This window comes from Musca domestica, unplaced genomic scaffold (assembly GCF_030504385.1).
Source record: "Musca domestica strain aabys unplaced genomic scaffold, Musca_domestica.polishedcontigs.V.1.1 15, whole genome shotgun sequence".
Lineage (NCBI taxonomy): Eukaryota > Metazoa > Arthropoda > Insecta > Diptera > Muscidae > Musca > Musca domestica.
Window position 1 is genome coordinate 8,361,972 of NW_026712207.1, and position 27,920 is coordinate 8,389,891.

The 27,920-nt window shown below is 34.4% G+C and overlaps 2 protein-coding genes across 6 annotated transcripts in view; one reads left to right on the forward strand and one right to left on the reverse strand.

Annotated features, from left to right (window-relative positions):
• Window positions 1–13,043: 13,043 nt before the first annotated feature.
• On the forward strand, window positions 13,044–14,834 carry LOC101889745 (isovaleryl-CoA dehydrogenase, mitochondrial). The gene is made up of 3 exons (XM_005179213.4): window positions 13,044–13,377; window positions 13,448–13,573; window positions 13,649–14,834. Exons 1-3 carry the CDS (start codon window positions 13,163–13,165, stop codon window positions 14,565–14,567), a joined length of 1,260 nt encoding a protein of 419 aa, XP_005179270.1. The 5' UTR covers window positions 13,044–13,162; the 3' UTR covers window positions 14,568–14,834.
• A 2,824-nt stretch (window positions 14,835–17,658) lies between these two features.
• Window positions 17,659–27,920, reverse strand: part of LOC101889915 (talin-1) — a 100,643-nt gene continuing 90,381 nt past the window's right edge. For 3 of the 5 annotated variants that reach the window (XM_005179214.4, XM_020035298.2, XM_059119627.1), the window contains 3 exons: window positions 24,361–25,041; window positions 20,074–20,738; window positions 17,659–18,270 (listed from right to left, as the gene is read on the reverse strand). In XM_005179214.4, the coding sequence (XP_005179271.1) occupies window positions 18,033–18,270; window positions 20,074–20,738; window positions 24,361–25,041 (1,584 nt within the window). In that variant the 3' untranslated portion in view covers window positions 17,659–18,032. The remainder of the gene's footprint in view (window positions 18,271–20,073; window positions 20,739–24,360; window positions 25,042–27,920) is intronic. The other 2 variants (XM_059119629.1, XM_059119628.1) reach the window with 2 other exon arrangements.

Here is a 27,920-nt window from a genome sequence, read left to right on the forward strand (position 1 = left end):
CATATCTCAATATTTATACCAACACAAGATCAGGTGTGAAGATGGTAGATATCGACCTTATTACTTCTGGCACCTCCCCACAAACGGTTCAAATGTTTGAATAACCAAATTGTTCTCAAAATGCGAAATAACCGTCCGATAATCTTAAAAATTCCACACATTCCAATATTTCCATCAACACAAGATTTAGTGTGGATGGTGGTTTATTCCTTGAATACCTAATCAATTCTGGTACCTCCCCCACAAAGGGGTCAAAATTTTGAATAATGCTCATGAAATGCAAAATAAGTATCCAATTCTCTTCAATTGCGAAGATGATAGATATCAGCCCACCACTTCTGGTAACTCCCTCACATAGGGACAAAATTTTCGAAATTTATAGCTCTCATAACTTTGCAAAATAAGTCTGAAATTCTTTTCAAACTTGGTTTATCTAAATATTTCCCTCAACCAAGATATCTAATGTGAATTATGCGACATTAAATTTATCGGTCCACTCTTTTTGATACCTTCCTCACAAAAGGTTCAAATTTGGATTAACAATTATTTGCATGAAATTGTAAATAAATGTACAATTGTCAATAAATAAAAAATAATTTGGTCATTGTGTATCTGCTATGTTGGTTATATATAATTTATTTACATATTTTTCAAGGCCCCAATAACGTTACCTTTTCTCATCATAGTATTTCTGAACTGATTTTTCACTCAACTCATATTGGTTGGCTTTTTTTCATCAGTATCGTTTCGTATATTCATTGATAGCCCTTAAATCAGCTTTTCATTTCACAAAGTATCTTCGTCCATTTTCAATGTCCACAATAATGCTAATGTTCGTTGTTTTTGAACTCTGGGTGCTGAACACACTTTTTCTCCTCCATCCCCATTCTCTTCAAACTCTCTCAAGAGTATATGCAAAATTCTCATTTTTTCCCTCTCTTCCAATTTGCATGAATGTATGTCTGTGTCTCTGTGTGTGTGTAAAAATTTGCATACATTCTTGCATAGCTTAAATTGGCTTTTGTGGAATAACATTTCCAATCGACTTGCGTTCTATTGCCTGGTTCGACATTCATGCTTGCCTTTTGGTGTTTGAGGCTGATTGGATGGCCGGCTGGATGGCAGGTTGGCTGCCCCTGAGTGTCCTAGTGCTATTTATTTTTTGTCGTTTAGAAAGTGCAGTGTTTATTATTAGAGTTACAACATTTAGCATTTTGAAATTGCAAGAACTTACACCGCAACAGAAAGAAAATGGACTCAAAAGAGCTAAAGAGTAGAGTCGCTTGGCCGAAAGTGGTGAACTGCCGAATTTGGTTTTCTTCGTCTCCGATGAGAAAACATTTGATGTCCTGCAATTTGTAAACAAACAAAATGATCGCGTTTACTTGCGAAAGAGGTCAGCTGAAAATGTACATCTTCGGTTGGCCACCAGAACTGAAGCGCCGGCCATGGTAATTGTGTGGGCCGCTATAATAGCCGATGGTCGATCTTCGCTTGTATTAATCGACCGTGGCATCAGAATAACTGCCGAATGTTATCGCGAAAATATTCTGGAGGGTGTATTAAAGTCTTGAGCACACAAACATTTTGGCCGCAGATCTGGGACATTCCAACAGGACTCAGCACACGCCATCAAACTCAGCACGCGCCACCTAAGAATGGTTACAAAATGAGATTCCTCGCTTCATTTCCAGGCACAATGGCCACCAAAATCTCCGGATACCTATTCGTTGGACTATTGTGTCTGAAGTATCTTGGGAAAGCAAGGTTGGCACTAAAATATACCAAAGTGTCGATCATCTCAAGCAAGCGCTTCACCGGGTATGGGTCAAAAAAGATATATATGGGAGCTATATCCTAATCTGAACCGATGTCGATAAAATTTGGCAAAGATATTTCTGAGCTGTATTTGATATATTTCCCTGAATATCGTTGTTACGGAGTGCATATTACGGCTGCGGGTAACAAAGACAAAAAATCGGATGAACAATATATATGGGAGATATAGCTATATCTGAACCGATCTTCACCAAATTTGGCAAATTAGCTTCTAGACTCAATTCGGTCGTAAGTGCTAAATTTCATCCAATTTGGACAAATATTAGACGTTTGATGTACGATAAAAAGTAAATCGGACGTAGTTATATGTGGGAGCTATACCCAAATCTGAACCTATCTCGATAAAATTTAGCAAAGGTATTTCTGAGCTGCATTTGATATATTTCCCCAAATATTTATTTTAACAAAGTGCATATTACGGCTGCGGAGGACAAAACTAACAAATCGGATGAACAATATATACGGGAGTTATGGCTATATCTGAACCGATTTCGGTCAAATTTGGCATACTTATTTTCAGGCCTAATTTGGTTGTATGTGCAAAATTCCATACTATTCGGGCTGATATTACACGTTTGGTGCACAATAAGAGCCAAATCGGACGAAGATATATATGGGAGCTTTATCTAAATTTTTACCGATTATCAATAGGGTTCGTCCTTGGGCCAAACAAATGTTGTATAATAAATGCGACCTGCATTTTGTTCACAAGAATGCATGGAGAGACGGACGGACGGACTGACGGACTGACATGCATAAATCAACTCAGAAAGTGATTCTATGGAGATCCTCAAAAGTAACTATGGGCCTATCTCGCTTCCTTCTCCATGTTACAAACAAATGCACCAAGACATAATACCCTTACCACTATGTGGTGTAGGGTATAAAAAAAGTAACATTTATGGCATTTGACTTTGTTGCAGTTTTTTTATCCTACCCTGTATATGAAACGTTTATTTTTAGTTAAAAATTCTGGGAAGCGCCTTAAAAAGTGGAAAAGATCTTTTTTTTTCAATGACTCTAAAATGAGTTGTGATCTGGCCTGAATAAACGGGATATGTATTTAGGAAATTTGAAATGCAGATTCTCTTTCCAAACTCCCCCAGTCAACATTTCAACAACCACGGTGCCTGGAAACATTCCTGCCAATAAATATTCTTTACGCTGGCCATAAAGATACAGAATGTGGTCTATCTCGCGCGGCTGAATTAAAGACATTTATTAGCAATTAAATATTGAACAATTGTTTGGCAAATAAGTTTTGTATTTTTTTCTATTGACTTGATGGTGCATACATTCACACACAGGCATACATACATACATAGAAATATATAGATATGCACTAATATCAAACGCCATGTGTGTGAACGTACATTTGTAAATTTCAAACTATTTTTACCAGATGCCGTATGTCCAATTGCACGTACTTTTGTATGAATATATATGTACATATATTTAAGTAATAGTATGTATATATGTTAGCCGGTAATTGTAGATAAAAATCGCCAATTGCCAAAAATACAATTTGCAAAACAAACGTCTACGAACTTCGTTCAACTTTGTGACATTTTAGATTTTTTTTGTTTTGGTTTTATTTTCTAATTCGATGAAGTGAATGTAGTTGTTGCTGTCATTGTATTTTAAATTGATTCACTAAAATAATGCCAAGTTTTGGCTGCGTAATTTCGTCATTAGAAATTCGCAACACTTTTTAGGCACTTTCAAATTATTTTGAGAAATTGAAAATTTTTAAAAAAATTAGTTGAGTGAAAATTTCACTCCATAACTCTCAAAGGGATTTTGTGATAAGTTCTCAACCTGACACATCGTAATATTTCTATTAAAATTTAGATGGAATACGAAGATGGACAATATCGTCTTCACGAAACTTTAGAGATTTTAAATAGCCATTAGACTCAAACTTGGCAAATCCTATTACTGATACCGACATTACATCTTATGTGTAGACGGGATAAGGTTCACTAAATTCTTACCGATCCCACACAATTTTAAAAAATTTCGAAAATTATTAATTCCATGTAAAATTTGACCACCGACATTTTAAAAAATTGGCTTTCCAGAAAGGGAACATTTTTTCAACTTTCGACATATCTGAACCGCCAACAACAGATATTAGAAATTATGCTTTTCTCTTCTCTGAGAATTTGTTACCAAATACCGTTTTATTTTTCTAATACACGAGTTAATATATTAATAAAATATTCCTTCTCATCAAAGTAGTATCGGTCGGTTTCTGCCGACAGATGTATACCCCCAACCTTGAGTTATAATTATTCAAACTGTTGACCCTTTATGGTGGAGGTTCCAAAGTAGTTGGCCAATATTGAACAATTCGTATCTGACATAAGACTGATATAAATATTACAACGTGCCAGATTTGGACTATATCGACTACTTCCTATACTTTATATGAGATATTTGCAAATTTTTGGAAAATGTGGAAAAATGTGCGTGAGGTAACAGATATAGCGGACCGAAGTATTCCGTTTTAATACTTCATCTAACACAGATAAAAATATTGGTATTTGCAAAATATTTGGATGTAGAGAATTTGAAGAGAGTTGGTTGCTTATTTCGCCTTTTTGAGCGTTTTATATTTCAAAAATCCTGAACCCTATGTGGGTGAGGTACCAGAACAAATGGTGCGATTTATACAATCTTTTTAACAGATCTTGGAGATATTGAGATGTGCCAAGTCTGAATGGAATCGAACGTTATTTTCGTGATTTATGAACTTTATGAATATTCAAAATTTTCACCCTTTGCGGGGGAGGTACCAGAAGAAGTGGACCGATATATCTCAAAGAGCTAAAGAGTTGCTTCGGTTGGTCGGAAGTGGTGAACTGCCGAATTTGGTTTTCTCCGATGAGAAGACATTCGTTGTCCAGGAGTTTGTAAAGGTTGGAGGGAGTATTAAAGCCTTGGGCAGGCAAACATTTTGGCCGCAGACGTTGTACATTACAACAGGACTCAGCACCATCGCACTTAGCACGCGCCACTCAAAAATTGTTACAAAATGAGGTTTCTCGCTTCATTTCCAGCGAACAATGGCCACCAAAACCTCCGCATACCAATCCGTTGGATTATTGTGTCTGGAGTATTTTGGAAAGAAAGGTTGGCACTAAACAATACCAAAGTGTTGATCACCTATTTTATGAGCTTCATGGATATTCAAAATGACCCTTTGTGGGAGAGATACCAGAAGAAGTGGACCGATGTACCAATTTCACACCAGACCTTGTGTTTATAAAAATTTAAAGAGAACCAGATGCTTATTTCAGATTTTATGATCGTTTCGGTTATTTAAGACTTTAACCCTTTGTGGGGGAGGTACCAGAAGGAAGGGTCCGATCTCTACCATCTTTATAACAGAGCTTGCGTTGATGGAAATATTGAGATGTACCTAGTCGGAATGCAAATGAATGTTAATTTCGTGTTTTATGAGCTTCATGAATATTCAAAATTTCCAAACTTTGGGAGGGTGGTCCGGAAGGAGTGGACCGACATATTCCATCTTCGCAACCGACCTTGGGTTAATACAAGCATTGTTATGTATGTATGTTATGAAGACAATCGAACTCTTACATCACATTTTATAAGAGTTATAATTATTCAAAATTTTGACCCTTCATGGAGTGGACCGATATTATCCATTTTTACACCTGACTTAGCACTGATGTAAATATTAGGATTTGCAAAGTTGGAGCAAAATCGGATTATCCTTTCTCATTCTGTGCAGTAAAATATTTTTTGTTGAAAATTTCGACCTTTTTTAAGGGAGGTACCAGAAGGACTAGACCAATACATTCCATCTTAACACCAGACCTTGGGTTCATATAAATATTGGGATGTGTGAAATTTGAAGATGATACGGCTCTTACATCACAATGTATAAGCGTTATATATTTTTCAAAATGTTTACTCTTTGTGGGGGAGGTACTTGATGCAGAGGACCGATAGAGCCCATTTTCGCACCTGACTTAGTACTGATGCAAATATTAAGATTTGCAAAGTTGGAGAAAAATCGGTTCATCCTTTCTCTTTCTATACAGTAAATATATTTTTTGAAAATTTCGATCTTTCGTGGGGGAGGTACCAGAAGATGTGAACCGATGTTACCCATCTTCGAACTCGATTTAAATTTGACAAAAATATTACGATGTACCAAGTTTGGACTAAATCGGATACTCCCTTATCGTTATCGTGCGCACCAGCCAGACAGACGGACGGACATCGCTAGATCGTCTCCAAATGTCCTGAAACGGATTTGGCCCAAAGAGACCTAGGATCTATAACCGTTATTTCGACTACGCACGCTTTGGCCGTATCCTCACTGGCCATATGGCTGAGGGTATAAATATCCACATTGGATGGTCGGAAATTCCCTAAAATATTCTTTAAAAAATCTACGTTAGATAGCCGAAAAGTCCTTTTGAAAATATTCATCTTTGATGGTCGAAAAAACGATACTAATTTTTTAAAAATCCGTGTTTAAAAATCGGATATTCTCTTTAAATTATTTTTCATAAAAATTCCAAAGTTTGAAAAATCCGAGGGAAACTTAAACCGCTGGGTATGCAACGGTTATGGATACATAAGCCGTTTGTTTTTCTTGGAAACTTTAAAAGACAAAATTGGATTTTCTGTGGAAAAAATCGCAGCACAGAGTTCATGTTATCGATTTTTAATCTTGACATTATATATTTCGTGATTGCCTTTTCATTTTTATACAAGCCAGATTTGAAGTTTCTATTCATTTTACAATGCCCAATAAAAAATTCTCATCTTTATTTAAAATCAGAATCGACTATGTTTTTTTGAAAATAAATTTTTAATTAATTTTCCATAATCTGTAGATCGATAATTTAACTTTTTAGAAGGAAAAATCAGTCTTTTGGTCTCGACAACAAATCACAAATGCCGATTTAAATGTCGCCCTACGTTGGGCGCCACAATGTTAATGATTTAAAGTAATAAAATTAATGTTGTTTATTGTGCATCTTTAACCACGAGTTCTTCACACTAGCGTTAGATTTTGTCCATAACTTTTGTAAATGTTTTAGTTTACTTCGTAGACAAAGACAAAGGTAGTAATAAAAATTTCTCGCCTTTCGGAGATCGCTGTTTCTTTAAAATAAAAAAAAAAAAACAGTAAGTTCGTCCAGGCCGAACTTTGAATACCCTCCACCATTTGGAACTAGTTTGGAAATTTTCAAAAAAAATAAAATCCGTTGAAAATTCCGTTAAAATCTTAAAAGTACCGAATATTGGGGGTTGTCTTTATGTTTAGGTCTATACGAAGTCGTAGACCTGCATGGGCGTCATAGGCCATTTTAATATTTAAAAACGAAACTTGAAAAAATTTCGGTTAATAATTTAGCTTACTAAAGTCACCAAAATTCGGAATATAGGGAGGTAGGTAGGTAGGAGGTATATATGGGGTGTATACGAACACCTGGACCTGCATAGACAATTTTCTGTCACAGGCTGCAGTACCCTTTAGGAGCTTCAAATACGAAATTTGAAACAATTTCGTTGAATATTGTAACTAAAATCTTCAAAATACCGAATAAAGGATAGTACCGGTATAAGGGGCCTACACGAACACCTGGAGCTGCAAAGACAAATTTCTGTCTTAGACTGTAGCATCTATTACGAACTTCAAATACCAAATTTGAAGCAATTGCGGTGAATAATGTCGCTAAAATCATCGAAATACCGAATTCCGGGAGGTACCGATATATGGGGGCTATACGAAGACGTGGACCTGAGTATGCAGTTGTCTGTCACAGGGTGTTGTACCCATTGCAAACTGCAAATATGAAATTTGAAACAATTCCGATAAATAATGTCGCTAAAATCCTCAAAATACCGAATATAGGGAGGTACCGCTATATGTCAGTTATACCAAAACGTGGACCTATATAGCCCATTTTCAATACCAAAAGTCCTGCAGAACAAACACACATCTGAGTAAAATTTTATCAACCTACTACAATTCGTTCGAAAGCTAGAGTGATTTCCACAGACGGACGGATGGACAGACAGACAGACAGAGGGGCGGCAGTCGCGAAATCGACATAGATTTTATGCTGATCAAGAATATATATACTTCGTGGGGTCTAAAATGTATATTTCGAGGAGTTACAAATGGAAGGACAAACTTAATATACCCTCCATACTATGGTGGAGGGTATAATAAACAAAACCACATTTTTGTAATTTTTAAAAAATTTTAAAAATTTCCGACTTGATTTTCTCGAAACACCCTATTATCTATTAATCAAATGACGAAAAAATATTGCTGGTGTCACGCCTTTTTAATTTGTTTTTGATGTTCGGCTTTTTGCCTTCCTCAATAATAAATCTTGCACATCATTACATTTCGATGCCCTTAGATGTCTATATCTGTATGTGTGTATGTAGGTGTATTTGTATGTATGAGAGTAGAAATGTTTCTCAAAAAACAATGTTAATAATTATTGATTTGAACAACAACAACAGCAGCAGCAGCAGCAATAACTTGTACATGAGGTCATCGATAATTTGTGCAACGTTTTGACAAAAAACCTGGCGGCAAATGTTAGGTCACATGCTGTAAACCGATAAATGCACACAAACACACATTCACAACCTCTTTTAGTTGTTTTGCACACACACACATCCACTTCATGAAACTAGAACAGGATGTGGGCGACACTTGATGTCTTTTTTTTTTGGTGTTTTGCTTTGCTTTGATCCTTCCACTTCCACTCACTCACTTCAAATTCCGAAATTGATTTTCCACAAAAATGCAAGTTCCGTTTCCGTTTTGTTGCACTCGAAATCGTTCGTTTCGAAATTTTTGATTTGTTAATTGACAGTCGTTACTTGGGTCTTCAAAAAAAAACTAACAATGGTCGCGTGGCCATTGAATTTTTGAGACTGGAGTAGCAAAACGTCAAATTTCCGTTGCGAATTATTTTTTTTTTTTTGTTTAGCTAAAAAAAAGCGCAAACTATTCTACCCGGCTACTAACTCGTTGTTAAGTCAATGTTGTTTCGATGACCGGCCTTTATTGATGGGCCCAGAGAAAGCACCGGCATTGCGAACGCATTTTCACTGTAGAGACATGCGCAGTGGAGGGCGGCATGAGCGAGCAGCATAGCACAGCATATGCAGTTAAGTGGGCATCATCGTCATTATCATCATCGCCATTATCTCCATCATCGTCATAATCATCGCCGTTATCGTCATCATCATCTTGATTAGCATTCCTTTACCTCGTTCGCAGTTAAGCAACAAACTATGCTCGGAAATTCTGCAATTTTTATTTTCTTTTAATGTTGCATCAAGTAAAATGGTTTATTCACCCATTCGTATGTCGGTCTGTCCGTCTGCCTGCCGGTACATTGAAAAATTTTGTTGTAAACAACAACAACAGCTTTGAAAAAGAACAAAAAAACGGAAAACTCGAGTGCAATTGATGTTACTTGGCAAATATTTGCATAGATGTTATGTGTATTTGTACACACACTCACACGCGCACACACCAATACCCATACATTTGCTCTCGGAACATAATCATGGACCTACATAATTCTATGTTGTGTATTAAAGCATTCGAAACAAAAAAAAATGGCATCAGCTAACATTGTATCTGAATCAACATGCTGCCGCTGCATTCATCTTTGCATCCATCCACTTCACCTTCTCGCCTCGTCCTCTTTCAAGTTCATTACCAGTGGCAACGGTTGAATGCTTTGCCAAAGGACATGCACAGAAGGCGAGCGAATCGACAGCCAGCCACCAAACCCACAGCCAAGTTCAGTGTCTACTACACACAACATAGATGATTGTGCAATTATTGTAATCGCCTAAAAGCATGCAGCATTTTTTCCATTTCAAAGACAAAATGTCAAAAAGGACATCAGCGATACTTTTTGATGTTTTTAAGAGTTTTTTTTTAAACGACCTTCTTTTGAGGAGACTATGTAAGATGTCAAAGAAGACCTTTTGGGGGTCATCAATCCTATTACATTTATTAATGAGCAGGAGATATAATCAAAAATAGATGCCTTATGAAGGTTTTCCACACGAAAAAAAATTACGAATTTTAAATTAAAAAATTCTAAAATATTTTAATATTTAAAAAATACACGAAAATTTGGAAAAAGTTTACGTATTTTTGAAAAAAAAAAATATTTAAAAAAAATCCCTGTTAACTGTTGAGAAAATATTGTGTTGTTGCAAAATGGTCAGGCTTACTCCCTTTATTGTTGTTTTTATAAAAACAAAGTTTATTTTTAAAAAATCCACGAATTTTTGAGAACAAAATTTACAATTTTAAAAAATCCACCAATTCAAAAAAAAAATACAAATGTTTTTGAAAAAATATTTTTTTTAAAAATGCACAAATTTGTGAAAAGTATTTTTAAAATGTCAACGAATTTTTGAGAAAATATTTTTAAAAAAGTCCTCAAATTTTTAAAAGGAAAATTTAAAAAATCCAGAGAATTAGAAAATAAATAAAAAATAGAACAATGTTGGCATGTTTATCGGGATATCGTAGAATTTTTTTGCAAAATAGTTAGGCTTAATCTCATTATTGTTGTTTTTATAAAAACTTTTTTCAAAAATACATGAATAATGAACAAATCATTTTTAAAAGATTATTTTTTTAATTTTTAAATTCCACGAATATTTAAAAGGAATTTTCGAAATCTATTTTTGGAAAATCCACGGATCATTAAAGGAATATTATTGAAAAAAATCCAATAATTTGTGAATTCTAGTTTTTTTAAATTCCTTAAAAAATCCACATATTTTTGAGAAAATATTTTTAAAAAAATCCAGAAATTTTTGAAAATATATTAAAAAAAAAACAGAAGTATATCGAAAAAATCCACAACTTAAACAATATATTTGTAAAAAATTCAAGAATTTTTGAAACGTAAAGAAATATTCTTGAAAAAAAAAATCCATTCATTTATGAATTCTACTTTCGAAAATTCTTTAAAAAAATCCATTAATTTATGAATACTAGTTTTGAAAAATTCTTCAAAAATACACGATTAATAATATCCCCTAATTTTGTAGAAAATGTTTTTAAAACATCCAGACATTTTTTTAAATAAAATTTAAAAAATGCACTCATTTAAAAAATCTACGAATTAAAAAAAATTATTTAAAAAATCCACACATTTAAAAAACAAAAATATATTTAAAAAATCTACGAATTATAAATATTTATTTTTAAAAAGTCCACGAATTAAAAAGAACTATTTTTAAAAAATCCCCGATTTATTAAATATTTTTTTAAATCAATTATCTATAAAAAAAATTTAAACATCCCCTTTTTTCTCGAAAAAGTATACTAACTCCACGAATATTTTAAAAAAGTTTAAAAAAAATCTGCGAATGTTGAAATAAATAGATTTAAAACTAACGAACTTTATTCTTTAATCCAAGAATTTTTGAAATCTATTTTCAGAGAATTCTCTAATCATTGAAGAAATATTCTTGAATAATATTTTTAAATGTCTACTAATTTAGTTTCGGAAAATTCTTAAAAAAAATCCACTATTATTGCTCTGTTGGTCCCTCAAAAATATTCTTTAAAAATCCATGATTATTGCTCTGCTTGTCCCTTAAAAATATTCTTTAAAAATCCACGATTAACGCTTTAAAAATATTCTTTCACAAATCCGAGATTATAAATTTACTAACAAGTGCCCGCTACTTTGTCAGCGAAAAGTCCACCATAAAATTTAAAAATCGTTTCAACAGTTGAGGTCTAACCTCAAATTTAGTACCATTTGGTACATTTTACACATTTAATACACATTTCCAAAACCACCTTCATATACCAAACTCACATTCCAACATTGATTCTCATATGAAGTTTCAAATGTTTACCCTATCCGTTCACATAATACCAAAATGGAATCATATTAGAAGTTTAGTAAAATTTTAGAACTTTTCATAACCTTAAAGTTGGCGTTTGGCAAATACCCTTCGGTTAATCTATTCTGCACTCCATCAGTGACTCTCATTCTAAATTTCGTTTTTGCAATACAAAGTATTCCAGTTTTTTTGTACCCCTTTAGTACGATTTTCCAAACTTATCACACGACTACGCAGATTGAGCCGTTTAGTCTAGACGTTGATTCTCAGTCAGTCAGATAGTTACTCTTTTACTTAAAAAATATTCTTTAACAAATCCGCCATCATAAATCTATTCATCCTTGAAAAATCCTTCAAAACACCCACGATTGGTGGTCTGCTCGTTTCTAAAAAAAGTCCTCTTCAAGTCTTCAGCCTTTGTTGATATTTGGAAAACATTTGTCAAAAGTCCACGAATATAAGTCCTTTCGTCCTTATAAATTATTCTTAAACAATCTAGATTTCCTTACTATTTCTTATCGGGCTTTTTTTGTCAGATTATTTTTAGAATGAAAATAAGATTTTATTTCATTTTTGCTCGACGTTTTGTTTGCGTTTTTTTTTTAACATTATTAAGAGCCTATTTATTTAAAATTCTGCATTTATTTTAGTTTTCATACAGCTTTTTGGATGCAATACAGATTTTCGGTTTTTTTTACATTTAAATTTCCGTTTGAAATAATTAGCTATTCAATTTATTCCTTAATTCAATTTTTTTCATTTAAGACTTCAGTCTTTCTGTTATTCGTTGAACGTATATTTCCAAAAAATCATGTTTTTTTTTATTTTTTTAATACGTATTTATTTGATTATACACAAATTTTTATTATAGCAATAATTAATTGCATTCTTTGCATAATTCAATGCATTGTTTACTTCACTTTTTGCCTTTACTGTTGATTTACAAACTAAACACAGCCTTTGACCACAGCCATATGTTTGCTACCAGTTGATTCTGAGAGCGAGAGACAACTCAACACAGCGTAAGATCATGTTATTGTTCTGCCGTTGTTGCCAACCAGAGACAAATTCATTAATAAATTAAAGGTCTTAAAGATTTATTAAAATGTTTATTATAATTATATATTATATGTTTATTTTAATTATTTATTTATTTTAAAATTAAAAAGAAAAATCCTAATTATTAATTAACATTCAACCCTTTGACCTAGCATCATTTCTAATTATATATAAAATTGAATGTTAAGAACATTCTCCCAGAAAAGTAAGGTGATGGCAACCCTGTTGGCTGATAATAAATATTCCGCACACATCGTATTAGATAACACCCGCTGGCCAGCATAGTCTAGAATTCAGGCCCCCAATCACATCACCTGTTAATTAGGGAGTTGTTTTTTTTTTTAATATTTCACAAAAAATGGCTCTACGTTTAGCTGCCCGTTCTTTGGCCAAATTGGCCCGCGGTCAACACCAAACGGCTGTGCTCAGCAGAAGCTTGACCCACTATCCCGTCAACGATCAAATCTTTGGTTTGGATGAGGAAAAGCAAAAGCTGCGTGAAACTGCTTTCAATTTCTTCCAAAAAGAATTGGCTCCCTTTGCCAAGGACATTGATAAGAACGATGATTTCCCGTGAGTTGTGCAAAATTTTCCAAAAGAGGTTTTTTTGATAAATAATGTGGTTGTTTTGAAAAACTTGTAGAGATATTCGTAACTTCTGGAAGAAAATGGGTGATTTGGGTTTCTTGGGTATAACTGCCGAGCCTGAATACGGTGGTACCGGTGGCAGTTATTTGGATCATTGTATTATTATGGAGGAAATTTCACGGTAGGTGGCCTGATGATGATGATGATAGTGGCAAAATTATCAGTTGTTTATTAATTTGTTGTTGTTGTTCTTCAGTGCTGCTGGTGGTATTGCCTTATCTTATGGTGCCCATTCGAATTTGTGCATCAATCAGTTGACCAAAAATGCCACACCCGAACAAAAGGAGTTGTATCTGCCCAAATTGTGCAGTGGTGAACACATTGGTGGTTTGGCCATGTCTGAGCCTGGGGCCGGTTCGGATGTTGTCTCCATGAAATTGCGGGCCGAACGTAAGGGTGACTACTATGTTTTGAATGGTACCAAATTCTGGATTACCAACGGCTCCATTGCTAATACCTTGATTGTCTACGCCAAGACCGGTACCAGTGCTGCTGATAAACATGGCATCACAGCTTTCATTATTGATACTGCCGCGGAGGGTTTCAGCATTGCCCAAAAGTTGGATAAATTGGGTATGCGTGGCAGCCCCACCTGTGAATTGGTCTTTGATAATCTCAAGGTGCCGGCCAAGAATATTTTGGGTCAATTGAACAAGGGTGTGTATGTTTTAATGTCTGGCTTGGACTTTGAACGTTTGGTGCTGGCTGCCGGCCCTGTGGGTCTGATGCAAGCCGCCGTCGATGTTGCCTTCGATTATGCCCATCAACGTAAACAAAAGGGTCAATTGATTGCCGAATTCCAATTGATGCAGGGTAAAATGGCTGATATGTACACCACTTTGAGTGCCTGCCGTTCGTATTTGTACAGTGTGGCTCGTGCCTGTGATGCGGGTCATAATAGCTCCAAGGATTGTGCTGGCGTGATACTTTACTGTGCCGAAAAGGCCACACAAGTTGCCTTGGAAGCAATTCAAACATTGGGCGGTAATGGTTATATCAATGAATATCCCACAGGACGCATTATGCGTGATGCCAAGTTATATGAAATTGGTGCTGGCACCTCGGAAATTCGTCGTTGGCTCATTGGTCGCCAATTGAATTTGGAATATAAGTAAATTAATGGAGGCCAGTTGGTTGTGAGGGAAGTTGTTGGAACCAGATTGCATTTATTTTTGTAAACATATCATGATAACCTTTTGTCCTTAAGTTTTAATGTTTGTGTTTTTTTTTAATTATCTTCAAGACTAAATGTTGCATTTATATTTCAAACGTATTTTTTATATACAAATTTAAAGCTGGTGATTTTTTTATGTGTAAAACACTATAAATTGTTAAATGTTGTGGCAATTAATGAAAATAAATATTTTTACAGAAAAAAAAAATATTTTTTGAAAACGAGAGTTTTTTATAAATATTTTTTTTAACCTAAATTTTTAAAATTATTTTTTCGACATTGATTTTATAGAAGTGTTTCCCAACATGCATTTTTGAAATTATTTTATGAACGCGGATTTTTAGGAATAATTTTTTTTTGACTTAGATTTCCTAGGAATACAGATGAAAAAACAGCAACCAACTTCAGACTGCTGCCAGTTCTAAGCCACTTGTCCGACAGCTGTTAAAATTATTCCAGTGATAACTCATTATATTGTTTACAAGCGTACAAAAGCATAGTGGTGAGAATTTTCCAGAAAAAAGGTCATCCGTGATGGAATTCAAGCGTGATAATGCGATTTCTTTATATTTGGCTGGAAAACCACAAGAGGCTAGCGTTAGAGCACTCCAGCATTTAAATGTGAATAAATCTTTTGAGTCTCGTACCATCGCTCGTTACCGTGATACTGATACTGGTAGCGTAGCCAGTAGCGACGTCAAGGAAGTGGACGGAAGAAAACAGCAACATCAGCAGATATGAAAATGGCCCTTGAGCTTAACATATGGCAATATTCCATTCGGCAAATATTGAAAAATGGGTTAGGGGTAAAGCCATTGAAATTCCAAAAAGTGCAAGAACTTACACCGCAACAGAAAGAAAATAGACTCAAAAGAGCTAAAGAGTTTTCTCCGTCTCCGATGAGAAAAAATTCGTTGTCCGGCAGTTTGTAAACAAACAAAATGATCGTGTTTACCTGCCTAAGAGGTCAACTGAAAATGTGCACTTTTGGTTGGCCACCAGAACTCAAGCGCCGGCCATGGTGATGGTGTGTGGTGGTGGCCACCATAACAGCCGATGGTCGCTCTCCGCTCGTATTAATCGACCTTGGCATCAGAATAAATGCCGAATATTATCGCGAAAATATTCTGAAGGGTGTATTAAAGCCTTGGGCACGCAAATATTTTGGCCGCAGACCTTGGACATTCCAACAGGACTCAGCACCAGGCGCACTGCACTCAGCACCCGCTACCCACAAAATGGTTACAAAATGAGGTTCCTCGCTTCATTTCCAGTGCACAATGGCCACCAAAATCTCCGGATACCAATCCGTTGGTCTGTTCTGTCTCGAGTATTTTCGAAAGCAAGGTTGGCGCTAAAAAATACCAAAGTGTGGATCACCTCAAGCAAGCGCTTCGCCGGACATGGGCCAAAATACCGCAGAGTAACATTGGGGCAGCGGGAGACGATTTCATTGGCCGTTTGAAGGCCATAATTCGTGCAAAGGTGACCAATTCGAACAAATCGAGTTTTATTTTAAAATTTGATACTATTTCCGACATTTTTTGCTCTCTTTCAATAAAATTTAAAAAAAAATATGAAAATCCTGCCTTTTGACCTTGTTGCAGTTTTTTTTATCTCACCCTGTATATATAGAAGATTCAAGATAAAATTTGTTCGCCGATAACAAATACGAGAAAGAAAGCTTCTCCTAGATTTCTCTTCACCTACCTGATGGTAGACACAGGTTAACGTGTAAACACCGGGCCAACGTGGTGCTGTGAATTTAAATTGATTTTCCTACATTTCGACCAAATTTGTGACATGATAAGGTGCTGTCAATAGACATTTATGGCGTTTGACTTTGTTAGTTTTTTTTATCTCACCCTGCATAGAAATACTTATTTTAAGTTTGATTAAAAACAAAACATTTTTTTTTATTCACAACGAAAAAAATATGGATTTTTTTAAGAGGGGAAAACCTCGGATTTTGTCGACTATTTGGACCAACAGACCACTAAACATGGATTTTAAAGAATTTTTGTCATAATTTTCAGTCCAATTTATTTATTTTTTTTAAATTTTCATGTTTCTTGCCGTCTCTAATAACGTTTGATAATACCTACAGTACCATATTGTGAATTCATGCAATGGCATCCCTACCTTGGCTAATTCATACAAAATCTAAAGCATATCTTAGGGGATAACATTTTTTCGGCCTTTTATTTGCATCCCTCAAAGTATGCTCTGGATTTTGCTCAACAAATGTAGCACACACCTTTCTATCGAATTCTGTTCGCCTGGTGTTTTGCCAAAATTACAGAATCGAGCCGCACAGAAAAAACCGGGGAATAAAAAACTCTCCCCCACAGCCAGTTTTATTGGTTTTCTGGGTTTTCTTTTCATATTCCCACCACAAATAACTTCCTTAATAAAAAAATCAATTTAATTTTTGTTTTTTTTTTTTTTTTTTAATATTTTATTTTTTTTATACACAAAATGACATAAAAATACACATACACATTCAATTTTATTATTTTTAATTAATTAATTATAAAAAAAGTATTTTGTTTTCTTGTATTATACACATATATATACGCAAGGATTCGGATAATGATCATTCAGAGTATGATGTATATATACAGAAATATTATAAAGAATACATATTATATTTTATTATAGAAGACAAAAAGGCTAGGCTGACTTGACTTGTGGACAAAATTTGGCCTTGATATTTTTTTTAAATTTAAAAAATTGTTTTTTTTTTTTGAAGTTCTTATGAAAATATGCATGCATACAAGAAATATAGATAGATAAATTATTATTAATAAATAAAACAATAATTGAAATTGGGTATAATAATTATTAAAAGGTTATTTTAGGGTTTTTAGAAAAGTATTTTTTTTTTCTTTAAATTTAAATTGATTTTTTTTAATTTTTATTTTAGAAAAATTGTTAGTATCCCATAGTAAGTAAGAGTAAGTATTATATTATTTTTAATTAATTAGTAATTTTATATTTTTAAATTTAATTATTTTCGATTTTTTCCTCTTTTGTAGTTTTAATTTTTCTTTTTCGTTTTAGTAAAAAATATGGTTTCCAAAATTATTATTGGCAAAAACATTGGCATTACAATGAATGTGCTTTTCTTCTGGTTTATTGGTTTGAAGAGCTGTGAAGTATTGTTTTCTTTTTAGTTCTATAAGTTATAGCATTTTATATATTAAATTTTAATACAAATCAAATTGTTAGATTTTTTAATAAAAAAAACTAGTTTTTGTTACACTTAAAAGCACTTTTGGCAATTGTTTTTTTCTCGTTTTGTTTTTTAATACCATCCATAAAATTATTTCATAAAATAGTATTTTTTCCTTCTTCTTCTTCTTCTTCTTCTTCTTCTTCTTTTTATTCGTGTATATTATTACTATTATTTTTCCAAACGAAAACTATGCGATTCGGTTTTCTTTTCGGTTCGTGTTTCCGATGTGGTGGAGAAGGTTTTGCGTTCCATAACACGTTGCGTCATTGAGGTTAGCCGCTGGGAACCCTGATCGATGAGGCTCACCTTACCACCAGATTCGCTGTTCAATGTCATTTGGCTAAAGCTGGATTCCAGGGGTTTAACACCGGTTTCGGAGTTCTTGTCGAAATTGCGGGTTTCATATCTGGATGAAAATAAAAAAGAAATTAATAAATATTTTTTTTAGAAATATTTAATTTTTGTTTTGCGAAAATTTTTGAGAAAAATTTTAAATTTTTTTGGAAAAATTTATTTTTTTTTTGTAAAAATGTAAAAATTTTTTTTATAAAAATTTAAATTTTTTTTAGAAAAATTCATATTTTTTTAGAAAACTTCTTTTTTTAGAAAAATTTAATTTTTTTTAGAAAAATTAAAATTTTTTTGTACAAAATTTTAATTTTTTTTTACAAAATTGTAAGATTTTTTTCTACAAAAATGTAAGATTTTTTTTGAAAAAATTGTTTAATCTAAGTTTCAAAAAAAAAAACTATTTTTCAAAGAGTATCCGACCTAAGACTGATATGAATATTAAAACGTGCCAGATTTGGACTATATCGACTACTTCCTATACTTTATATGAGATATGTACAAATTTTTGGAAAATGTGGAAATATGCGTGAGGTACCAGGTATATATATTTCATCTAATACAGATAAAAATATTGGTCTGTGCAAAATTTGAAATTGACAGATGTAAGTATTGGAAATTTTAGCCCTCTGTGGGTGAGGTACCAGAAGGGGCTGGCAGATATGTCCCATCTTCACACCAGACCTTGGGTTAATTAAAATATTGTGATCTGTGTGAAGTACGAAAGCAACCGGATGCTCATTTCAGATTTTATGATCGTTTTTGTTATTCAAAACTTTGACCCTTTGTGGAAGGGGTACCAGAAGAAATGTTCCGATCGCTGCCATCTTTATAACATATCTTGTTTTGATTAAAATATATTGGGACGTTCCAAGTCTGAATAGAATCGGACGTAAGGTTCGTGTTTTATGAGCTTCATGAATATTCAAAATTTTGAACCTTTGTGGGGGAGGTACCAGAAGGAGTGGTCCGATACATTCCATCTTCACACTAGACCTAGACTAGATAAAAATATTGTGATGTGTGAAATACGAAGACAACCGGATGCTTATTTAGGATTTTATGATCGTTTTTGTTATTCAAAACTTTGACCCTTTGTGGGGGAGGAACCGGAAGACATGGTCCGATCTCTACCATATTTATGACAGATCTTGTTTTGACTGAAATATTGGGATGTTCCAAGTCTAAATGGAATCGGATTTTAATTTCGCGTTTTATGACCTTCATGGATACTTCAAATGTTGACCCTTTGTGAGGCAGGTACCAGAAGGAGTGTTCCGAAATTTCCCATTTTCACACCAGACCTTGGGTTAATAAAAATATTGTGATGTGTGTAATTTGAAGACACATACGTCACATTTTATAAGAGTTATAATTATTCAAAATTTTGACCCTTTGTGGGAGATGTATTTGATGGAGTGGACCGATATTGTCCATTTTCCCACCTGATCTAGCACTGATGGAAATATTAGGATTTGCAAAGTTGGAGCAAAATCGGATTATCATTTCTCTTTCTGTGCAGTAATTTATTTTCTTTGAAAATGTTGACATTTTGTGGGGGAGGTACCAGAAGAAGTGGACCGATATTACCCATCTCCTAACTCGATCTGTGTTTGACAATAATATTACGATGTACCAAGTTTGGATCAAATCGGATACTCCCTTCGAGAGTTATCAGATACTCGGATACTCCCTTCGAAAGTTTCGCTTCAAAATCATTTCCGAAAAAAAAATTTTTTAAAGGAACAACATTCCCATGTAACTGGATCCAAAAACAATTTTGACTTTTTCCCATTACTACCCTAGTTTTAATCATGAATTTAATTTCCAGATTATAATTTTGTTGATCTTTCCCACTTACCTCGATGTATAACCTTCATAGTTTTGTCCCGGATACGAGGTATTGCTGGTTATTTGCACAACACCACCCTGGCCGAAGGTCTTATCGTGCAGATCCTGGACGCATGCCTCCAAATTGCGATTCACCGTCGTTGTGTGTTGCTGCTGCTGCTGTTGTTGTTGTTGGGAATTTGTGGTAGTAGATCTTAATTGAGTGGTTTCAAAACTTTGTTGTTGTTGTTGTTGGTAGTTACTATTGTTAGTGGGTGTTAGAGGACTGGATGGATGTGAACGAACACCACCACCATTGGTACCGCTCGTAGTCACCGGACTACCAGGATAGGGACGTGGCACAGCATTGGCTGTCAATTTGGGATTCGAACGGAAAGTGTGTGTGGCCGTTTGCATTTGGGATATTGTTGTCGATAGGGGTGGGGGAGGTGGTGGAAAGGCTGTGGCATCACTATCATTGTGATTCTGGGGGGTTTGGGGTCGTGGTGGTGGTGTTGGGGACACAGCAGCCGGATGATGGAAGTGCTGTGGATTGTTGGCATAGTTATAATGGTGTTTAGTATGTTGTTGTTGCTGTTGTTGGTAGGTCATGTAACTGGGTGAGGCTGGTGGTTCCATGTGACTACCACTACCACCACCACCACCGTAAGCACCGGCCGGTGAACGTGTCAAAGTCTACGACAAAAAAGATGAATACAAATACATTTCAGAGGTTAGTTTTGTTTTTAGGCGGGTTATTTTACAAAACACCATAAATGAGTGAAAAAAAAATTACAAAAATAAAAAAAAAAAACAAAAGTGAAAAGTGTAAAAAACGTATTAGAGTGGTGGGAAATTGAGATTCTATTACACATCATCATAGATTAGAAATGGTCTATGTAAAGGCCCTAAGAAATGTTCTTGGTTTTAAATTTTCTTCCCTAAAAAAATACAATTTTGGAAGAAAACGAATGGGCATTCCAGTAGGAGGACGTAAAACTGACTAAAAATCTTCCATAATATGGTGCACTAATAGCAAATTAGAATATATTTTATAAGAAGAGGTTAGTCTTAAAATAGGACACTAAAATACTTTCGGAGAAAAGATTGAAAAGTTCTTCTAATTAAAAAAAAAAACTAAGCTTCTCTGCAAGTAGACAAATTGAAGGTCCATAATTAGGAGATTTAATGTCCCTCCATATTTTCCAATAGAACATTGAAAAGTTGTTCTAATAGAAGTATAAGTACTTCCAATCTAGACGATTATAAGTCGATTGTTAGAAGATTTGAAAGCCTTCCCTTATAATAAAAAAATGCCTTCTGCATGGACACTAATGGCATTTCCTAATGGGAGAAAGTCTTCCAAATGGGAATTAAAATGCCGTCTAAACAAAAATGAGGGACTTGCAAGAAGGTTAATAAAATTTGCTAATGGGATACTGAAAGGTCTTCCAGATGGAACTTAAAATGCCATAAAAACTAGACTAAAAACATTCCTTAAATAGGAAGGCATAATAGACAAGATTTATAGGTCTTCGAATTTAAGAATAACAAGTAAAATAGTATCAGTCCGTTTTGCCGACAGATGTATACCTCAGCCTTGAGTTACGTATATTCATACCTTTGACCCTCCGAAGCAGTTGGCCCAATATTGACCAATTCGTATCTGACCTAAGACTAATATAAATATAACAATGTGTCAGATTAGGGTTATATAGATGGCATCTTCCTATACACATTTTTTGGGACCGAAGTATTCCATTTTCATACTATATATAATACAGATAAAAATATTGTTATGTGCAAAAATTGAAGGAAATCAAAAATTTATATCCAATATTATGCGAAAACATAAATTCTGATAAATTACATATTCATATCAGATTTCCGGTTAAGAGAAATGTTTAGATATAGCACGTTGTAAAGAATCGCCGATTTGCTTCCCAACTTAAGTATTGGAAATTGTGACCCTTTGTGGGTGAGGTACCAGAAGGAGTTGGCAGATATATATCATCTTTACAACAGATCTGGTGTGAGCAAAAATATTTGGATGTATGAAATTTGAAGAGAGTTGGATGCTTATTATTTCGATTTCTTTGAGCGTTTTGTTTTTCAAAAATCTTAAACCCTATGTGGGGGAGGAGTAACCAGAAGAAATGGTCCGATCTGTACCAACTTTATAACAGATCTTGTGTTGATGAATATATTAAGATATGTCAAGTCTGAATAGAATAGGATGCTAATTTCGCGTTTTATGAACTTCATTGGTACTCAAAATTTTAGCCGTTTGTGGGGAAGGTACTTGATGAAGTAGACCGATATATTCCATCTTCACACCATACCTAGGGTTGAGAAAAATATTGTGAAGTGTGTAATTTGAAGAGAATCGGATGCTTATTTTTGATTTTGTGATCGTTTTTGTTATTCAAAACTTTGACCCTTTTTGGGGAGGTACCAGAAGGAATGGGCCGATCTCCACCATATTTATGACAGATCTTGTTTTGACGAAACTATTGTATTTTATGGCCTTCATGAATATTCAAAATTTTGACCCTTTGTGGAGGAGGTACCAGAAGGAATTGTCCGATCTCTACCATCTTTATAACAAATCTTGTGTTGATGGAAATATTAAGATGTGCCAAGTCTGAATGGAATCGGATGCTAATTTGGTGTTTTATGGCCTTCATGAATATTCAAAATTTTGACCCTTTGTGAGGGAGGTATTCCATCTGCACACCAGACCTTGGATTATTAAAAACATTGTGTTGTATGTAATTTGAAGACAATCGATATCACGTTGTTTAAGAGTTTTAATTATCTCAAATTTTGATCCTTTGTGGGGAAGGTACTTGATGGAGTGGACCGATATTGTCCATTTACGCACCTGACCTAGCACAGATGAAAATATTAGAATATCCAAAGTTGGAGCAAAATCGGATTATCCTTTCTCTTTCTGTGCAGTAAATTATTTTCTTTAAAAATTTGGACATTTTGTGGGTGAGGTACCACAGGGAGTGGACCGATATTGCCAATGTCCGATGTCGATCCAAGTTTGACAATAATATTACGATGTACCATGTTTGGATCAAATCGGATATTCCCTTCGAGAGTTATCGTGCTCACCAGCCGGACAGACAGACGCACGAACGGACCGGACGGATCGACCCCAAATGTCCTGAGACGGATTTGGTAAAAAGAGACATATGGTCTAAACCCGATATTTTGATGAGGCAAGTTTTGGCCGTATCAAATGATATATACCCTCTAGCCATATGGCTGAGGGTATAAAAATCCAATATATAGACCTTTAAGCAGAGGATAAAGGGCACTTTTAATTGCAGAAAAAAGTGACTTGGAAAATAACTGAGCTACTTTCTAATAGAAGGCTGATATGTGTTCTAATAGAAGTATGAAATATAATCCAAATGAGACTGAGAGGTCTTATTTTTAAGGAAGACTAAAGGGCCATGTAATAGAAGATGTAGGAGTCTTCTAAAAGATCCAAATACATTCGAAGCGGGAGAGACTCGGATTAGAAATAGAAATTGATAATTTCAATGCATTTATGCAACCATTTCTAATTGAAGGCTTAAAGAACTTAAAAAAATATTGAAAGACTGTAAAAGGGGTTATCGGACCTGATTTAAATGTAGGCTGAGAGGTCTTCTTAAAGCAGACTGAAGGGCGGTGTAATAAAAGATTTAAGAGCCATTTAAAAGACCCAAAATGGAAACGTCTTGTTTTAAATTTTGAGAAATCTTCTAATTAGAGTTAGACTTAGTGAAAAAAACTCCCAAAATTTCAATACATTTAGACCATTCTAATATAAAAAATATACGATATGATGATGTGCGGAGATTCTCTACCTTGTTTTCATTAGCTTATTCTAATATTATTAATTTTAAATTATTTTTAATACGAAATTTGATTTCCCCAGGAAACCCAATTTCGTTCCGAAACGGAATGTTGATGTTAAGTTATTTTAAAATTAATTAAATATTACTTGCTTTACATATTAGTGACTTAAAATACAATTCAAAAATATAAATTATTTAAAAAACTATTAAATACAAATTATCAAAAACATTATCATTTTTAACATTGTCCACAAACGTAAAGTGTAAATCACAAAAAATTTAAAAGTGATTTTGTTTCTGTGTCTGTGTCTCTGTATCAATGGATCTGTGTTGAATGAAAACATTTAAAACTGAATATTTAAAAAAGTATCAAACAAACAAACAATATATTATGAAGAAAGGAAAATGGGGGGAGAAAGAAAGAAAACAAAATCGAAATATGTATTAAAAATAATTCATACATTATTTTGACTCCTGTTCAGTGTGCCATATGTCGACTGGGCATATTCCGAATCACTTTCATCGGTGGTGAAACCCTGGGCATTCTTTGCCCGATTACGGGCATGACGAATAAGTACGAGTTTTTGTCGCGCCTCTTCCAATTCCTTTTCCATGCGCAGTACATGCGAACGGGCATCGATTTCTTGGGCCATACCATCAACCATGGAAGTGTTGATGGTCAGGGTGCGTTCCTCTTCCTCCTTAAGGCCTTGCTGGGCAGCTCGTACCAAATTATCGGTGGACTTGATGACAGCATTACCGGCCGCCTGTAGACGTCTGCCAGCTTCGGAATTGGGATTTGATTTAACTTTGCAGGCAATCAAGAGCTGAGCCGTGGAGGCAGCAACTTGTTTGGCTGTAGAAATCAACATTTCTTCGGTACCACTGCCGCGTACAAGATTTTGAGCAGCCTCCACCAGACTATGCGTGGCAGCAGCCACAAGGCGAGCAGCTGAAATCAAACCCTCTGACCATTGACCATCATCGGAATTGTGAAGGGGACGATAGGACACTTTGCCTTGATCGATTAGTTCACGTTGGGCGGCATTGGCGGCGCGCACCAAGGCTGATGAGGCAGCCATAATACCCTTGGCAGCTTCCAAGATCATTTCATCGAATTTCATGTTTTGATCGAGTTCAATCTGGACAAGAAAATGACAAAAAAATATTATTTAAAAATTTGTTATTAAAATTTTTTATTTTTTATGGTTTAATAAATTTAGATTTTTTTACTTAAATCTACAAAACACCATTGCGATCGATCCATCACGTTTGCGGATTTTTTTTTAATTTTTTTACATGTTATTATGAATATGATTTGGGGTTTGATTTTGTTATTAGAATGGGATGTCGTTGCAGCATTTGTTAGTTGTTTCCATGTCCAATCACAATAATAATATGTTTGATTCCTGGGTGTACTTTATAAATGCAACAACCAAGAATATCAAACATATCTTACTGGAATTAACATATTCGGGTATACTTCCACCATATAGTTTAGTTTTGTTAATAATAAATTAAGCAGGTTTTTATGGACACGCACATACATATACACAAGAAAAACACACTTAGGATTTAAGGTTATATTTACAAATTTAAATTATTGAAATATTCAGAATATTAATGATGATCCTAGCCATAAATTCGAGTTAATTAAAATCTGTATTTCGAAATTGGTTTCCTAAATTTCTATGAATCTTAAAGAGGTTTTCTTATAAGGCTATTAAAACTACAACCATGGATTTTTTGGGGCGTACTTTACTAAGGAACTCTAGTAGAAGACCTTTCTTTATCTCTATAATTTGGTTAACCATTACTCCTTACAGATATGAATCCTAAAATTCTGTAAAAATATTAAGAATTAAAACACGTCGTGTAATGAGTTCCAAAATTCATTTGAGACAAAGATTTAGGAGTCTTCTAAAAGACCCAAGTTGTAAAAGACTCGTTTTAAATTTTGAGATATAAAATCTAAAATTCTGCCAAAATCTTAAATATTCAAACAAGTTGTGTAATGGGTTCCAAAATTAATTTGAGACTGAAGGGCCATGTAATATAAGATCTAGGAGTCTTCTAAGAGACCCAAGTCGTAAAAAACTCGTTTTAAATTTTGAGACATCTTTCAATTAAAATTGGATTGAATGAGGTAATTTATAAACTTTCAATACATTTAGACCATTCTAATCTAAATAATATAGCATAGATTGATTTGAAGAGAATTTGAGACAAAGAGAGAGATGAAGAATATAAGGACATATTCGTACCATATCTCCGGTAATAAAAGGATCCATATGCTGGGACAACCATGGATTTTCTAGGGCATCCATTCCTGAGGAACTCTAGTGGAAGACCTTTCCTATTTCTATAATTTGGATAACCAATACCCCTCACAAATATAAAATCTAAAATTCTGCCAAAATCTTAAGTATTCAAACAAGTTGTGTAATGGGTTCCAAAATTAATTTGAGACTGAGGGCCTTGTAGTATAAGATCTAGGAGTCTTCTAAAAGACCCAAGTCGTAAAAGACCCGTTTTAAATTTTGAGACATCATTCAATAAAAATTGGATTGAATGAAGGAATTCATAAACTTTCAATACGTTCAGAACATTCTAATATAAATAATATACAATAGAATGATGTGAAAAGAATTTGAGGCAGAGAGGCAGAAATTATTAATTTAATTTAATATAAATTATAATAAAAATTACTAAATTGAATGCATTTATTAGTAATGAATGGCTAACTAAATAATCATCAAATCCTGTCGGCCCTGGGCCTTCAAATTTAATAAGAGGGTCAGTTTGGGAGTAATTTAAGGAAGGGATTTTAAAAATGTCTACAAAAAGATGAACTATTCGTATGATTGATATTCTCACATATGCTGAGGTTGTTGTTCGAGAAAGATTGCATATTTTTAGGCTCAGTATTTAAATTTAAGTGTCGAATTTTTATACCCTACACCACAAGATGGTCAGGGTATTATGTCTTTGTGCATTTGTTTGTAATAGGCAAAAGGAAACGAGATAGACCCATAGTTCCTTTTGATGATCGGCATAGAATCACATTCTGAGACGATTTATGCGTGTCCGTCCGTCTGTGCATGTATTTTTGTAAACAAATTACAGGTCGCATTTATTGCCCGATCCAGATGAAATTTTGCCAAGGACGAACCCTATTGAAATTGGAGATAATCGGTCAATATTTAGATATAGCCATATATATCTTTGTCCGATTTGCCATTTATGGTGCATCAAACGTGTAAAATCAGCCAAAATTGTATGGAATTTTGCATATTCGACCAAATTAGGCCTGAAAATACGTATGCCGAATTGGATCGGTTCAGATATAGCTATAGCTCCCATATGCATTCTTCATCCGATCTATTATTTTTGTCCTCCGCAGCAGTAATATGCACTCTGTAACAACGATATATGGGGAAATATATCAAATACAGCTCAGAAGTACCCTTGCTAAATTTTATAGAGATCGGTTTGGATTTGGATATAGCTGCCGATGTAAAGGGTGATTTTTTTGAGGTTAGGATTTTCATGCATTAGTATTTGACAGATCACGTGGGATTTCAGACATGGTGTCAAAGAGAAAGATGCTCAGTATGCTTTGACATTTCATCATGAATAGACTTACTAACGAGCAACGCTTGCAAATCATTGCAAATGGGCCCTAGAAAATTTGGCAGAAAATCCGCTTTTTTATCGACAAATTTTGTTCAGCGATGAGGCTCATTTCTGGTTGAATGGCTACGTAAATAAGCAAAATTGCCGCATTTGGAGTGAAGAGCAACCAGAAGCCGTTCAAGAACTGCCCATGCATCCCGAAAAATGCACTGTTTGGTGTGGTTTGTACGCTGGTGGAATCATTGGACCGTATTTTTTCAAAGATGCTGTTGGACGCAACGTTACGGTGAATGGCGATCGCTATCGTTCGATGCTAACAAACTTTTTGTTGCCAAAAATGGAAGAACTGAACTTGGTTGACATGTGGTTTCAACAAGATGGCGCT

Excerpts from the sequence above, each read along its gene's own strand:
- LOC101889745 (XM_005179213.4), top strand. The coding sequence starts at position 13,163 with ATGGCTCTACGTTTAGCTGCCCGTTCTTTGGCCAAATTGGCCCGCGGT. Across the intron at positions 13,378-13,447 it reads GATAAGAACGATGATTTCCC|AGATATTCGTAACTTCTGGA; the intron begins GTGAGTTGTGCA and ends AAAAACTTGTAG. Across the intron at positions 13,574-13,648 it reads ATTATGGAGGAAATTTCACG|TGCTGCTGGTGGTATTGCCT; the intron begins GTAGGTGGCCTG and ends GTTGTTCTTCAG.